The sequence below is a fragment of the Temnothorax americanus genome, unplaced genomic scaffold (genome assembly GCF_048541705.1).
Source record: "Temnothorax americanus isolate GAGA-0224 unplaced genomic scaffold, ASM4854170v1 Scaffold93, whole genome shotgun sequence".
Taxonomy (NCBI): domain Eukaryota; kingdom Metazoa; phylum Arthropoda; class Insecta; order Hymenoptera; family Formicidae; genus Temnothorax; species Temnothorax americanus.
In genome coordinates this window covers 89,272-105,833 of record NW_027509816.1, presented here as the reverse complement: position 1 = coordinate 105,833, position 16,562 = coordinate 89,272, and the positions used below count along the sequence as shown (strand labels likewise).

General features: G+C 36.1%; 1 protein-coding gene across 1 annotated transcript in view; it reads right to left on the bottom strand.

Moving 5' to 3' along the window:
* Nucleotides 1-16,509, bottom strand: part of Slmb (beta-transducin repeat containing E3 ubiquitin protein ligase slmb) — a 35,082-nt gene extending 18,573 nt beyond the window's left edge. The window contains exon 1 of the mRNA XM_077426042.1: nucleotides 15,258-16,509. Within this exon, the coding sequence (XP_077282168.1) occupies nucleotides 15,258-15,311 (54 nt within the window). The 5' untranslated portion in view covers nucleotides 15,312-16,509. The remainder of the gene's footprint in view (nucleotides 1-15,257) is intronic.
* Nucleotides 16,510-16,562: the final 53 nt, after the last annotated feature.

The window sequence follows — 16,562 nt, the reverse complement described above, 5'->3', positions numbered from 1 at the left end:
ATGTTACACGCGCGCGCACGCACATACATATGCAATTCATATAAGAACAGAATAAAAAACTTACAAGCAACTACTACTATTTCCAACTTCGAGTCAAAATTTTATCGGAAATTGTTTATCATGTTGCCAGAGTTCGATTAGATTAGATCAGATCAGATTAGATTAATCAATTAATTCAAATAAATGCCGCGCAACAACTCGTGCATTATTGTGTTAATATAATTTTCATATTTATGTTACACCCTGTATATTTAACACCATTTCACTCTGGGGATACAATTATATCTTTAAAAACTTAAACTCTATGACGAAGAAATAAAAGAAGAATCTTATGAAAAAGTAAATTCGCGTATTTCGATAAACAAATTTCAATAAATTACGTGTTCTTCATCTTCTTTAATACCTATACTCACTCTCCCTCTGATGGAAGCAAAATCACTATTGATTTGCTTTTTCCTTTCGGATTTAAGTATTTATATTTCGTATCTAAGGGACTTTTCCGGGACAGTCAGACAAAGTATTTATCTCACGTGCAACGAATCTTAACGACCGAATAGCGAGAATTCATCGAGAAGTTGAAAGGTTCACAGGCAAAGTCGAGTTGGCGATATTTTTATAATCGAAGGATTATATTTGTACATCTGCGGAGAAAGTGCGACGGAGAATGCCGAAACAAGAGAATCTATTACGCGTAATTGTTGAGATATATATAGTAAACAAAAAAATTATTATATAAATATATGTCATGTCATGTTGGTGTTAGCGTTTTTTACATAGCGTTTGTCGTTCCGTTTTCACGCTCCTCTTTTTCAAGTTCTCTTTTTCGCTTAACGTAGCGTTTTACACAAGGTGTCCTAGCATTGGTCCCTCGTGAAATTTCCGGTCAATCATTGTCAGCGGAGGTGCTTGATGTTAAATGCCTTTCAAGTTTATAGGCTTTGAGAGCTTCGCGATATTTAAGTTTTAAAGATGGAATTAAATAATGAAATGCGTTAGATTCTTAAAAAGACTTTGAGATTCATCCATTACGATCGTGAATGTTGAAGGAAAAAAAACGTACCGTCGACGTTTTTGCGAGAAATAAACCAATTAAAAATTTTTACGAAACAACGTCTTTATTTCCTGGTTCCCGTTCCGATTCTGGGACGATCACATGTAAAATGTTTCTTCGCACACAATATATATATATATACATTCTGTATAATGTCGTACGTGTTTCTACTTACAATTTTATACTCTAAGATCATCAGCGATTTATAGTCGACGTACAATAATGCGAAAATGTGTATTTCGCGTCTGACCTACTTGCCGTGTCTCCCCTACCCCAGGAAGTGAAAACCGTCATAAAAGAGCCATACCACGTTAAACACTTGCTAATGAAAGCTACACTCTCGCATCGCAGAAACGGCGATCAAATAGCAGTTTTTTTTTTTTACATGGATTGTGTTTCGATAAAAAGCTATATATTAACGGAATCCGAATTTTTAAAATCAAAATTGTTGGATTTTGCGATCTCTGCTATTTTTAAGTCGAAGATAGTGTCATTTTTTCCTAAAAAGACGTATATAGTACCTATTAAAATTTATTATTTCTATCTTTAGAACATCGTCAAAATATCGTGTTAAATACGTGAAAGCTAAGTTTTCTCAACGCAGAAACGATGATCAAGTAGCAATCCTTTTTACACGAATTACATTTCGAACAGAACCTATGAACAGAATCCAAAATCCTAAAATTTAAAGCGTCGAATTCTGCGACGATCTCTCAGTTATTTTAATTACTATTTTCTTCTAAAGAGAAAAGAGGCGTGAATTAAAACGCTTTATTATATCCCTGGTCTCTAAAAATTTTGACGTCAAAATATTTTTCGTGTTTTCGTCAGCCGAGCTCCGGCCAGCTTTCGGAAGCTCGGAACGGACGCTTTATCGGGATGAAAATTGAAAACCATATTATCGTCCTATTGTAGGACCTTCTTTCAAAACGCGGCAGTTATCCCCTCCGTTATTGTAACGCGATACAGAAAAACGAGTCTAGCTAGCGGCTGATGCGCGGCGGCGCGATCACATGAAAACGCTTCGAGTGCTCCCGGCATAACGGTATCGCGAACTCGTGTCGAATCTACACTCTCCTGATTCTTTTGTCTTCCTGGGATGTCGTCCCCGCGCGCCTCTTGACAGAGCCAAAGTATGAGTATACTGGGTGCCCGATAAGAAACGATCAAACTGATCGACTTTGCTTTGTGTATGTGAAGTTACCACTCCAACATTAAAATGTCGTAGTTCTGATAAAAGTTTCTGCTTCATTTTAAAGAAATTAAGAGTTCCTTATAGTTTATAAAAAGAATGTGTTTAGTCAAAAATAAATATTAAAAAAATGGGGTGCTAACTTCTTATCGAATTTTGAGATCGGCACGGCAAATATTGAAAATTTTTAAAATTTAAACTTTAGGGTTTTTGATATTGTTAATCACGATTCTGAGGTCAGATTATTGACATTTTGCACAGGAACCAGAAACGGAAACTTTTCGGAACATGTTGGTTGTATATATTCATAAATTTTACGTTAAAAAAATCCAAGATTTTAATGAAAAAATGCCGATGGCCCTATACAAGTTAAATATCGGAACTGTGGCTAAAACCTATCAAAATTGTTGGAACTATGCAAGAGTTGCCAAGGAGTGTCGAAAAAAACCGCGAAACAAGCCAGCACTCCTTAGGTCTCTTGAAGGTGAGGTGCCAACTCTGACTGAGAATAAAAAACTGTTAAAAAATATTTAAAAACCGGAACTGTGATCAAAATTTACCGGGGTCTTCAGAACTATCGCAGAACTGTACGAAAATGCCGAAAAGTTGGCTAGAACTGCCTGCCTGCACCTCCGTGTTTACTCTTGTGTACGTGCGGTGCCAGCGGTCACAGTAAAAATTTGTTTAAAAAATATTTAGAGGCCGGAACTGTTGCTAAAACCTGTAAAAACTGTTGGAATTATGCGAGAACTATCGAAAACTGTTAAAAAGTCGATCAAAATTGCCTGCGATTCATGACTTTACTCTTGTGTGCGGTGCCAGCGGTCACAGTAAAAAATGGTTAAAAAAATATTTACAGGACGGAACTGTTGCTAAAACCTATAAAAACTGTTGGAACTATGTGAGAACTATCGAGAACTGTCAAAAAGTCGATCGAAACTGCCTGCGATTCACGTGTGTGAAGTTAGCATCTCAAGTGTTAGCATCTCACAAATAAACTGCAAATTCACTTGTATCCAGCATAGTTCTACAGTTCCTGATAATTTTTAACAATAGTTCTGATGAATTTACTATTTAAATCGCGTTTTTAAGAAATGAGATGCTAACTTCCAAAAACACCTGATAGCATCTACGTGTGTGAAGTTAGCATCTCAAGTGTTAGCATCTCACAAATAAACTGCAAATTCACTTGCATCCAGCATAGTTCTACAGTTCCTGATAATTTTTAACAATAGTTCTGATGAATTTACTATTTAAATCGCGTTTTTAAGAAATGAGATGCTAACTTCCAAAAATACCTGAGAGCATCTCATCGTATTTCGAATACATGATCACGGAGGAGTAAGATTCCATAGAGTTCTCCAGTCTAGACACATTCTGTCAATAGTTCTGACGATTAAACTCCGTAGAAAATAATTTATAATTACAAAACCCATCTGATCTCATGTGTATGAAGCTGGCGTGGAAACTCACTAATTGTTTACAGTTCTAGAGTTTCTCTATGAGTTAAACAAATAATTTCGACCATTAAAACAAAAGAATTGATTCAAACAAAAAGTTGACTAAGACGACAACTTCACGCTGCGTCTCAATTTGTCTTACAGCAGTTCCTTTATTATATCTTATCAGATTTTGATTTGCAGTTAAAAACGAGTTCTATAAAAAGTTTTGCAGTTTAAAACCAAAAACATCGATTAAAATAACGTAAAAAACTAACAAATATAGAGTACCAAAAATATCAAGCTGAACGATTTTTCAGAGTTCTGGCTTTTCCAAGATGGTTCTGTATAGTTATGAATACATTTATGCATTTTTTAAAGAGTTCCAAACACTTTCAACGTTGTGTTTTTAAAAAAATTAATACTGCCCGGAAAACGCATTTTAATACAGATAAAGGTGAGATGCTGGACGATATTCGAGAGTTCTACTGATCGTAAAATATTTTTCGCGCAGTTCTAAACGTATTTAACAATTTCCTAAAGAGTTCTGGCCACTACCAGCGTTGTGTTGTTTTTTAAATAATTAATACTGCCCGGAAAATGCTTTTTAAGACAGATAAGGGTGAGATGCTAATCGATATTCGATAGTTCTGGTCATCGTAAAATATTTTTCGCGCAGTTCTAAACGTATTTAACAATTTCTCGAAAAGTTTTGGCCACTACCAGCGTTGTGTTATTTTTTAAATAATCAATACTGCCTGGAAAATGCATTTTAAGACAGATTAGAGTGAGATGCTAGTCGATATTCGATAGTTCTGGTCATCGTAAAATATTTTTCATGCAGTTCTACACGTATTTAACAAGATCCTGAAAAGTTCTGAACATTACCAGCGTTGTGTTATTTTTTAAATAATTAATACTGCCCGGAAAACGCATTTTAATACAGATAAAGGTGAGATGCTGGTCGATATTCGATAGTTCTACTGATCGTAAAATATTTTTCGCGCAGTTCTAAACGTATTTAACAATTTTCTGAAGAGTTCTGAGCACTACCAGCGTTGTGTTATTTTTTAAATAATTAATACTGACCGAAAAATGCATTTTAATACAGATAAAGGTGAGATGCTAGTCAATATTCGATAGTTCTGGTTATCATAAAATATTTTTCATGCAGTTCTAAACGTATTTAACAATTTCTCGAAGAGTTTTGGCCACTACCAGCGTTGTGTTATTTTTTAAATAATTAATACTGCCCGGAAAATGCATTTTAAGACAGATAAGGGTGAGATGCTAGTCGATATTCGATAGTTCTGGTCATCGTAAAATATTTTTCATGCAGTTCTACACGTATTTAACAAATTCCTGAAAAGTTCTGAACATTACCAGCGTTGTGTTATTTTTAAATAATTTTTTTTTTTTTTTTTTTTTTTTCGAACTATCGAATATCGACTAGCATCTCACCTTTATCTGAATTAAAATACATTTTCCGGACAGTATTAATTATTTAAAAAATAACACAACGCTGGTAATGTTCAGAACTCTTCAAGAATTTGTTAAATACGTGTAGAACTGCATGAAAAATATTTTACGATGACCAGAACTATCAAATATCGGCTAGCATCACACCCTTATCTGTCTTAAAATGCATTTTTTAGGCAGTATTAATTATTTAAAAAATAACACAACGCTGGTAATGGCCAAAACTTTTCGAGAAATTGTTAAATACGTTTAGAACTGCATGAAAAATATTTTACGATGACCAGAACTATCGAATATTGACTAGCATCTCACCTTTATCTGTATTAAAATGCATTTTCCGGTCAGTATTAATTATTTAAAAAATAACACAACGCTGGTAGTGCTCAGAACTCTTCAGAAAATTGTTAAATACGTTTAGAACTGCGCGAAAAATATTTTACGATCAGTAGAACTATCGAATATCGACCAGCATCTCACCTTTATCTGTATTAAAATGCGTTTTCCGGGCAGTATTAATTATTTAAAAAATAACACAACGCTGGTAATGTTCAGAACTTTTCAGGAATTTGTTAAATACGTGTAGAACTGCATGAAAAATATTTTACGATGACCAGAACTATCGAATATCGACTAGCATCTCACCCTTATCTGTCTTAAGATGCATTTTTTAGGCAGTATTAATTATTTAAAAAATAACACAACGCTGGTAGTGGCCAAAACTCTTCGAGAAATTGTTACATACGTTTAGAACTGCATGAAAAATATTTTACGATGACCAGAACTATCGAATATCGATTAGCATCTCACCCTTATCTGTCTTAAAATGCATTTTCCGGGCAGTATTAATTATTTAAAAAACAACACAACGCTGGTAGTGGCCAGAACTCTTTAGGAAATTGTTAAATACGTTCAGAACTGCGCGAAAAATATTTTACGATCAGTAGAACTCTCGAATATCGTCCAGCATCTCACATTTATCTGTATTAAAATGCGTTTTCCGGGCAGTATTAATTTTTTTAAAAACACGACGTTGAAAGTGTTTAGAACTCTTTAAAAAATGCATAAATGTATTCATAACTATACAGAACCATCTTGGAAAAGCCAGAACTCTGAAAAATCGTTCAGCTTGATATATTTGGTGCTCTATATTTGTTAGTTTTTTACGTTATTTTAATCGATGTTTTTGGTTTTAAACTGCAAAACTTTTTATAGAACTCGTTTTTAACTGCAAATCAAAATCTGATAAGATATAATAAAGGAACTGCTGTGTGTGTGAAGCTAGCGTCTCATTTTGCGGAAACTCACAAATTATTGAGAGTTCTGACTTCCTTTTCAATAGTTCTAGAGTTCCTGCTAGTTTAAAACAAATAGTTCTGGCTTTTAAAGCCAAAAAACGCGTCAGTACAAACTGAGACGCTAGGTTCACGCAGCGTCTCACTTTGTCCTACACAAGTTCCACTACTGTATCTCATCAGATTTTGCGAGATCTATAGTTCTATAACAGTTCTATAAAGAGTTCTGCCATATAAAGCAAAAAAATTAATTATAAAGTACTAAAAAAAATTACCATGTAACGAGTATACCGAGTTGAGACGCCAGTTGAAATCTCGGAGTTCCGATTTATGTAAAATATTTTTCGAGTAGTTCTGAGCATATTGAAGCATTTCTTAAAAAGTTCCGAGCGTTAGAATATTTGTGTTATATTTTAAAAAAATTAATATTAACCGAAAAGTAATCATGACGGAAAACGATGAAACGCTAAGCGAAATCTCGGAGTTCCGGTTTATATAAAATATTTCTCGAGTAGTTCTGAACATATAGAAGCATTTTTCAAAGAGTTCCGGGCGTTGGCAATGTTGTAAAATTTTTAAATAAATTAATAACGCTTGAAAGTCAGGAATTTATCGAAAATAGGTGAGACGCTGGCCGTATTTCGACAGTTCTGCGAGTTTTATTATAATTTGTGTACAGTTCTGAACGTGTTCTAACGTTTTCTAAAGAGTTCTGGCGATAAACATTATTTAATCATTTTTTAAATAATTTTTATCGCCCGAGAAAGACGCATTTACGGGTATATGGGTGAGACGCTGTAGGAAATCTCGGAGTTCTGGCTTATATAAAATATTTTTCGAATAGTTCTGAACATATTGAAGCATTTCTTAAAAAGTTCCGAGCGTTAGAATATTTGTGTTATATTTTAAAAAATTAATATTAACCGAAAAGTATCATGACGGAAAACGATGAAACGCTAAGCGAAATCTCGGAGTTCCGGTTTATATAAAATATTTTTCGAGTAGTTCTGAACATATAGAAGCATTTTCCAAAGAGTTCCGGGCGTTGGCAATGTTGTAAAATTTTTAAATAAATTAATAACACTCGAAAGTCAGGAATTTATCGAAAATAGGTGAGACGCTGGCCGTATTTCGACAGTTCTGCGAGTTTTATTATAATTTTCGTACAATTCTGAACGTGTTCTAACGTTTTCTAAAGAGTTCTGGCGATAAACATTATTTAATCATTTTTAAATAATTTTTATCGCTCGAGAAAGACGCATTTACGTGTACATGGGTGAGACGCTGTAGGAAATCTCGGAGTTCTGGCTTATATAAAATATTTTTCGAATAGTTCTGAACATATAAAAGCAATTTCTAAAGAGTTCCGGGCGTTGGCAATGTTGTAAAATTTTTAAATAAATTAATAACGCTCGAAAGTCAGGAATTCATCGGAAGTAGGTGAGACGCTGGCCGTATTTCGACAGTTCTGCGAGTTTTATTATAATTTTCGTACAGTTCTGAACGTGTTCTAACGTTTTCTAAAGAGTTCTGGCGATAAACATTATTTAATCATTTTTTAAATAATTTTTATCGCTCGAGAAAGACACATTTACGGGTATATGAGTGAGACGCTGTAGAAAATATGTTCTGGTTTATATAAATATTTTTGTATGTCGAAATACGGCCAGCGTCTCACCTATTTTCGATAAATTCCTGACTTTCGAGCGTTATTAATTTATTTATAAATTTTACAACATTGCCAACGCCCGGAACTCTTTAGAAATTGCTTTTATATGTTCAGAACTACACGAAAAATATTTTATATAAGCCAGAACTCCGAGATTTCCTACAGCGTCTCACCCATATACCCGTAAATGCGTCTTCCTCGAGCGCTAAAAATTATTTAAAAATGATTAAATAATGTTTATCGCCAGAACTATTTAGAAAACGTTAGAACACGTTCAGAACTGTACGAAAATTATAATAAAACTCGCAGAACTGTCGAAATACGGACAGCGTCTCACCTACTATCGATGCATTCCTGACTTTCGAGCGTTATTAATTTATTTAAAAATTTTACAACATTGCCAACGCCCGGAACTCTTTAGAAATTGCTTTTATATGTTCACAACTATTCAAAAATATTTTATATAAGTCTGAACTCCGAGATTTCCTACAGCGTCTCACCCATGTACACGTAAATGCGTCTTTCTCGAGCGATAAAAATTATTTAAAAAATGATTAAATAATGTTTATCGCCAGAACTATTTAGAAAACGTTAGAACACGTTCAGAACTGTACGAAAATTATAATAAAACTCGCAGAACTGTCGAAATACGGCCAGCGTCTCACCTACTTTCGATGAATTCCTGACTTTCGAGCGTTATTAATTTATTTAAAAATTTTACAACATTGCCGACGCCCGGAACTCTTTAGAAATTGCTTTTATATGTTCAGAACTATTCGAAAAATATTTTATATAAGCCAGAACTCCGAGATTTCCTACAGCGTCTCACCCATGTACACGTAAATGCGTCTTTCTCGAGCGATGAAAATTATTTAAAAAATGATTAAATAATGTTTATCGCCAGAACTATTTAGAAAACGTTAGAACACGTTCAGAACTGTACGAAAATTATAATAAAACTCGCAGAACTGTCGAAATACGGCCAGCGTCTCACCTACTTTCGATGAATTCCTGACTTTCGAGCGTTATTAATTTATTTAAAAATTTTACAACATTGCCGACGCCCGGAACTCTTTAGAAATTGCTTTTATATGTTCAGAACTACACGAAAAATATTTTATATAAGCCAGAACTCCGAGATTTCCTACAGCGTCTCACCCATATACCCGTAAATGCGTCTTTCTCGGGCGATAAAAATTATTTAAAAAATGATTAAATAATGTTTATCGCCAGAACTCTTTAGAAAACGTTTGAACACGTTCAGAACTGTACGAAAATTATAATAAAATTCGCAGAACTGTCGAAATACGGCCAGCGTCTCACCTATTTCGATGAATTCCTGACTTTCGAGCGTTATTAATTTATTTAAAAATTTTACAACATTGCCGACGCCCGGAACTCTTTAGAAATTGCTTTTTATATGTTCAGAACTATTCGAAAAAATATTTTATATAAGCCAGAACTCCGAGATTTCTACAGCGTCTCACCCATATGTACACGTAAATGCGTCTTTCTCGAGCGATGAAAAAATTATTTAAAAAATGATTAAATAATGTTATCGCCAGAACTCTTTAGAAAACGTTAGAACACGTTCAGAACGTACGAAAATTAATAATAAAACTCGCAGAACTGTCGAAATACGGCCAGCGTCTCACCTATTTTCGATGAATTCCTGACTTTCGAGCGTTATTTAATTTATTTAAAAATTTTACAACATTGCCAACGCCCGGAACTCTTTAGAAATTGCTTTTATATGTTCAGAACTATCAAAAAATATTGATTATAAGCCAGAACTCCGAGATTTCCTACAGCGTCTCACCCCATGTAACACGTAAATGCGTCGTTCTGAGCGATAAAAGTTATTTAAAAAATGATTAAATAATGTTTATCGCCAGAACTCTTTAGAAAACGTTTAGAACACGTTCAGAATTGTACGAAAATTATAATAAAACTCGCAGAACTGTCGAAATACGGCCAGCGTCTCACCTATTTTCGATAAATTCCTGACTTTCGAGTGTTATTAATTTATTTAAAAATTTTACAACATTGCCAACGCCCGGAACTCTTTGGAAAATGCTTCTATATGTTCAGAACTACACGAAAATATTTTATATAAACCGGAACTCCGAGATTTCGCTTAGCGTTTCATCGTTTTCCGTCATGATTACTTTTCGGTTAATATTAATTTTTTAAAATATAACACAAATATTCTAACGCTCGGAACTTTTTAAGAAATGCTTCAATATGCTCAGAACTACTCGAAAAATATTTTACATAAATCGGAACTCCGAGATTTCAACTGGCGTCTCAACTCGGTATACTCGTTACATGGTAATTTTTTTTAGTACTTTATAATTAATTTTTTTGCTTTTATATGGCAGAACTCTTTATAGAACTGTTATAGAACTATAGATCTCGCAAAATCTGATGAGATACAGTAGTGGAACTTGTGTAGGACAAAGTGAGACGCTGCGTGAACCTAGCGTCTCAGTTTGTACTGACGCGTTTTTTGGCTTTAAAAGCCAGAACTATTTGTTTAAACTAGCAGGAACTCTAGAGAACTATTGAAAGGAAGTCAGAACTCTCAATAATTTGTGAGTTTCCGCAAATGAGACGCTAGCTTCACACACACGGAACTGCTGTAAGACAAATTGAGACGCAGCGTAAAGTTGTCGTCTTAGTCAACTTTTTGTTTGAATCAATTCTTTTGTTTTAATGGTCGGAATTATTTGTTTAACTCATAGAGAAACTCTAGAACTGTAAACAATTAGTGAGTTTCCACGCCAGCTTCATACACATGAGATCAGATGGGTTTTGTAATTATAAATTATTTTCTACGGAGTTTAATCGGTGTGCGCGAAGCTGGCGTCTCATTTTGCGGAAACTCACAAACTATTGAGAGTTCTGGCTTCGTTTTCAATAGTTCTATATAGTTAAATAAATAGTTAAATAAGTTAAACAAATAGTTCTGGCGATTAAAGAAAAAAACGCGTCAGTGCAAGCTGAAACGCTAGGTTCACGCATGAAGCGTTTCACTTTGTCCTGCGAAAATTTCCGGTACAGTATTTGTCAGATTTTAAAAGATCTATAGTTCTATCTGAGTTCTCGCGATAAACATTGTTTTTTTTATTTTTAAAGAATTGTTATCGCCCGAGAGAGAGAGAGAGAGAGAGAGAGAGAGAGAGAGAGAAAGAGAAAGAAAGAGAGAGAGAGAGAAATGGGAGACGCTGGCCGATTTTTGACAATTCTGTGAGTTCTATTATAATTATGATGTAATTCTGAACGTGTCCTAACTCTTCCAAAGAGTTCTAATAATAAAAATTATTTAAAAAATAAACAAATAACTTTAATCATTAGAACTCTTTGGAAAACGTTAGGACACGTTTAGAACTACACGAGAATTATAATAGAACTCACAGAATTGTCGAAAATCGGCCAGCATTTCAACCTGTAAATGGCTTTCTCAAAAAAAAAAAAAAATAATTTTTTTTAAATAATCAAATAATTTTTATTATTAAAACTCTTTGGAAAACGTGTTAGGACACATTCAAAACTATATGAGAATTATAATAGAGCTCACACAATCGTCGAAAATCGGCCAGCGTCTCACCCATACATCCGTAAATGCAATTTTCTCGAACAATAAAAATTATTTAAAAATAAAAAAAAATAAAAAATGGAAGAGTTAAAAGATAAGAGTTATGAATTCTTGAGTGAAAATAGTCATTTTTTCGTTTTCTTTTACGTTCTCCAATTTTTTTCATACTTAATATAACATTTTATCAAAATGACCTAATACATTTGTTAAAACAACACTCAAAGACTATCTTGGAATTTTCTTAAGTAAAAAAAATCAATAGTTTTCTCCATCCAATAGCAGCAAGCATTTTAGTGGGGTCTGAAACGCCCTTAGTGTGCCAGCTATGTGATTCTGGTGAAATGTGCCAGCTAAGGGATAATGGTCAGAACTATTTGTTGAACCTATCAAAAACTCTACAATTATTGAAAAAGAAGCCAGAACTCTTAAGGTAGTACTTTCATGAGAATAAGTATTAGATAGATACCTAAATTTGATATATGTTAAATATACAGTAATAAGGGGCAGGTGTAGGAAAAATTAGGTGAGGTTATCGACACTTTACAAGAAATAAATCATTCTAAATGTGCGTTCGTGCTATTGTCATTCTCTATCCTTGTTTACATCTAATAAACGAGAAAGATAGAATAATGCAAATAGCCATGGTCGAGGTTTTCAACGAATAATACATGTACTTAGCAACCAGATGAATATATTATTAATGTCTTAAAATATTCCCTGAAGTTTCCGGATTTTGCACGTATCTTGAAAATAAGGGCTTGTCGAATGTTTTGCTCTGATATATGAGGTTAAATAAGTAGTGAATCCAATCGCATATTGCTTTAGTCGTACCGTCATGCCTGACCTAACCTAAATCGAGTCCAACCGCACTACTATTGTGATATTTTTTTAATTAGTAAATAATTAAATACGATTAAATCGTGCGTGTAAAATCATATTTTATATTATTATAATTATTGGGATGTTGCAATATGTTTGTTTTCAATTACCTCATGACGGACTGTTACTTAACTAGGTTCTGCGAAAGGACTACCTTAATAGTTTGTGAGTTTCCACAAAATAAAACGCCAACTTCACATACATAATGGCGTTTTCTCTCAATTGATTGTATATATATATATATATATATATATATATATATATATATATATTCATAAGGGTGTGTCATTTTGAAGCAACTTTTTTTTCATTTCACGAATAGCATATATGTATACTTGCAGGAAGGTAAAATAAGATACCTGTTAAAATTTTAGCTCTTAATATTAATATTAACAGGTCGCTCATCGCGATTTTTTATTTTTCATTTAGTAAGATAGAAAAAATTTTATAACTATCTAACAAACAGTAATACAGCATTGAGCCACATAGATTTTTTGTAGTAAATTTACCGCTCTACAAAAAAGATCTCTTATCATTTTTTCATAAATTCAACCGTTCAAAAGATATTCAAAGTTAAAGTTTGATAAATTTCATAAAACTTGTTTTTGCTTCTTATGAATTTTGTATCATATCGACTATAAAAAATTATGAAATAATCAATACATATTTTTGTAGAAAATTTAACGATCTACAAAAAAAGATCTCTCATATATTTTTCATAAATATAACCATTTAGACGATATTAAGATTTATACTTTGAATTTTAAATCTTAATATCGTCTAAATGGTTATATTTATAAAAAATATATAAGAGATATATATATATATATATATATAAGAGATATAACTCAAAAATAATCGTTAAACCGCGTAAAATCTTCAACACGACATTTGTCATTAAGCGTCGTGCTGGGCGTGGATTACAAAAATTGTTAAAAAAATAGCTAATTACCGGAACTGTTTGTAAAAATAATTATAAATCATAGAACTCCGCTAGAACTACCGAGAACTCCCTTCAGAACTGCGGAAAATCATCAGCACGACACATATTCACTAAGCGTCGTGCTGGACGTAACTGCAAAAATTGTTTAAAAAATAGTAAACAGTCGGAACTGTTTGTAAAAATAATTCTAAATCATAGAACTCCGCTAGAACTATACCGAGAACTCCCTTCAGAACTGCGGAAAATTATCAGCACGACACATATTCACTAAGTGTCGTGCTAGACGTAACTGTTAAAATTGTTTAAAAAATTGTTAATTACCGGAACTTTCTTTACGACTAATTCTAAGGCACAGAACTCTTTTAGAACTGGCAAAAATAATCGTTAAACCGCGGAAAATGTTCAGCACGACACTTGTCATTAAGCGTCACGCTGGGCGCGGACATCATTAATTGTTTAAAAATGTTAATTGGTAGAATATCGATCTAAAATTGTATATATGTGTGGAATTTGATTAGAACTATCGGGAATTCTTGTGAAATATTATAATATTCAACGCATTTTGGTACTTTAGAGGAAAAGTGTCGTGCTAGATTCGCGAAGTTAGCACGACATTATTTCAATTTCGATTTTTTAATATAAGGAATGCGGAACTCTTTTTAATTTTTATCAGGAACTGTAGAACTATAAAAAGTGCTACCAGAACTTTTATAATTTTTTTGAAATTCGTAGAATGTCGTGCCAACTTCACAGATCCAAATCGATTCGAATATAATAGAATATTTAAATGAACATAAACGTAAAATGCAGAGTCACCCGAGTTTCGGGGCGTGATTGGCTATTTTTCCTCGACGAGACGAGAACCAGTCGGCGATACGCTGTACGTTCGGTACGAAAAGGAAAACGGTTGTCTAATGAGTGTCAAAACATTTGTAACACCTACCTACCGGTGTATACGTCATACCGCGAACTGCGGTCGTGCAATCGCGACGACGACCTATAAAAGGCATCGCGCCAAGAATTCGCATGCGATTTGACTAAAAACAGTAAAAACCCCCCCGGTTCTTTCTCGAGAGGAGAGCTCCGCGGAGGGTACGATTGCGTCCATGGACACCTGTTTCGCGTGAGATGACGGACGACGACGACGATGATAAGACTTTATCATCGTCGTCACACTTGTCACTCTTCGTCAACCGACGCGTCAACGTTCAGGGACACGTAGGTGGCCCTCTGCCATAGCTACCATCAGCATCTTTCGCGTTTAAAGGGAAACGAAGTTAAGTGCCGCTCAGATTTCCTCGGAGCGGAGAGGGAGGTGCGAAATGAAGCGGACGGGAACCATAACCCCGAAAGCCCCGCGCGCGGCAGCCGATCAGGACGTAAGACGGAGCGCTCGCTCCGTCGAGGCGACGACGACGACTGTCATGCGACGCCGAACACGCGTTTGACGCACAGCGGACGGAGCCGTCGCGGTTTGAAAAGCATAACCTATTCGCGGATCCTCTGGCCTTCCAGGACCTCGGAACTTTGAAACCGTGCAACGTGAAGTGTCGGAGCTCCGACTCGGAGCAGGACACGTGTGACGTGCGATGACCGACGAATCAGTCGGTCGCGAGGGGGCATAAGATGGCGGTAGTTTTTCTTTTTCCCTTCTCTTCGTGCGAGACGAGAGGACAACTACGACCTACGACTCGGCGAACCGCGCTCTCACTCACCTGCAGACTTGCGTTCGCGTCGTCGATAATCTTGTCCGTTTCCATGTTGATCATCCTACTCGTGCAGTAACTCCGTTACCTGCGCGCACCGTGCGCGCCGTGGTAGCGCGAATAGGCGAGACGGGATTTTGCCACGGGGGCGATCGCGCCACACGAGAATGGCTGGGTCGACGGGATGTCGGGATGTCGCGCCAGCGACAGAGGGAGAGACAGAGAGATAGATAGGTAGAGATAGAGAGAGATAGACAGATAGATAGCGAGAAAAAGAGAGAAGAGGGGGAGGAAGAGAGAGAGAGAGAGAGAGAGAGAGAGAGAGAGAGAGAGAGAGAGAGAGAGAGAGAGAGAGAGAGAGAGAGAGAGAGAGAGAGAGAGAGAGAGAGAGAGAGAGAGAGAGAGAGAGAGAGAGAGAGAGAGAGAGAGAGAGAGAGAGAGAGAGAGAGAGAGAGAGAACACGCCGGGACGTGGAGTGGACGCGACTGGCGTTAACGCCAACGAAGACGGGAGCAATGACGATGGTCGCTACTGCTCGCTACGAATCCACGCCGTACATCGCAGGGAGTCGGCGGAGCAACATTTCTATATACCAAAGCACAATAGCTCGCGCGTATAAACTATGTCACTTGGCTGGTACGTGGTACGCGTATGTGGTACCGATTATCCGTTCCAGACGGCGGCTCTGTTAATCCTCTTCTCCGCGGATTGCGGATGAACACTATAAATGTAGTTCGCACGATATCATCAGCATGACGGTTATCCCCTTTTCTTCGACAGCGAGGAGAAGGGATGAAAAATTGTAATCCCGAGTGTGTTTGTAGCGCGAACTCTGCCGAACTCCCGAGTGGTGAGTAAACGAGCGATGAACCGACGAACAGAGACGGTGACCGTTGACCGGTCGCAAAACGTAACTCGAGTCTCGAGATCCGACGACTGACTGTATACATACAGTTCATGTATGTACCGCTGAAACACGCGGTCACGCTCGCGAGCGGAATCCTGCAATTGGCCAAACGGCAGTGGCGGCGACGGTGGCGATGCAGATGGAATGTGGCGCCTCAACGTTATGTACATACATACATAGCGTGAGCAATAACGCCTCCCAACACACTGTTCCGAATCGACTGCTCCGAGGTGCGGACTCGGAAAGTCGGAGAACGGAGTCCGAGCAAACCACAGCGTGCCACAGCCCACGGCTTCTCTGACAACTCTGACTCTGACCCACTCTGACCACGGTAAGAAGACCGTGGAGCGTGGAGCGTGGAGCGTGGAGTCATGGAGCACCGTGAAGTAGGGATCCTCCAGAGAGGG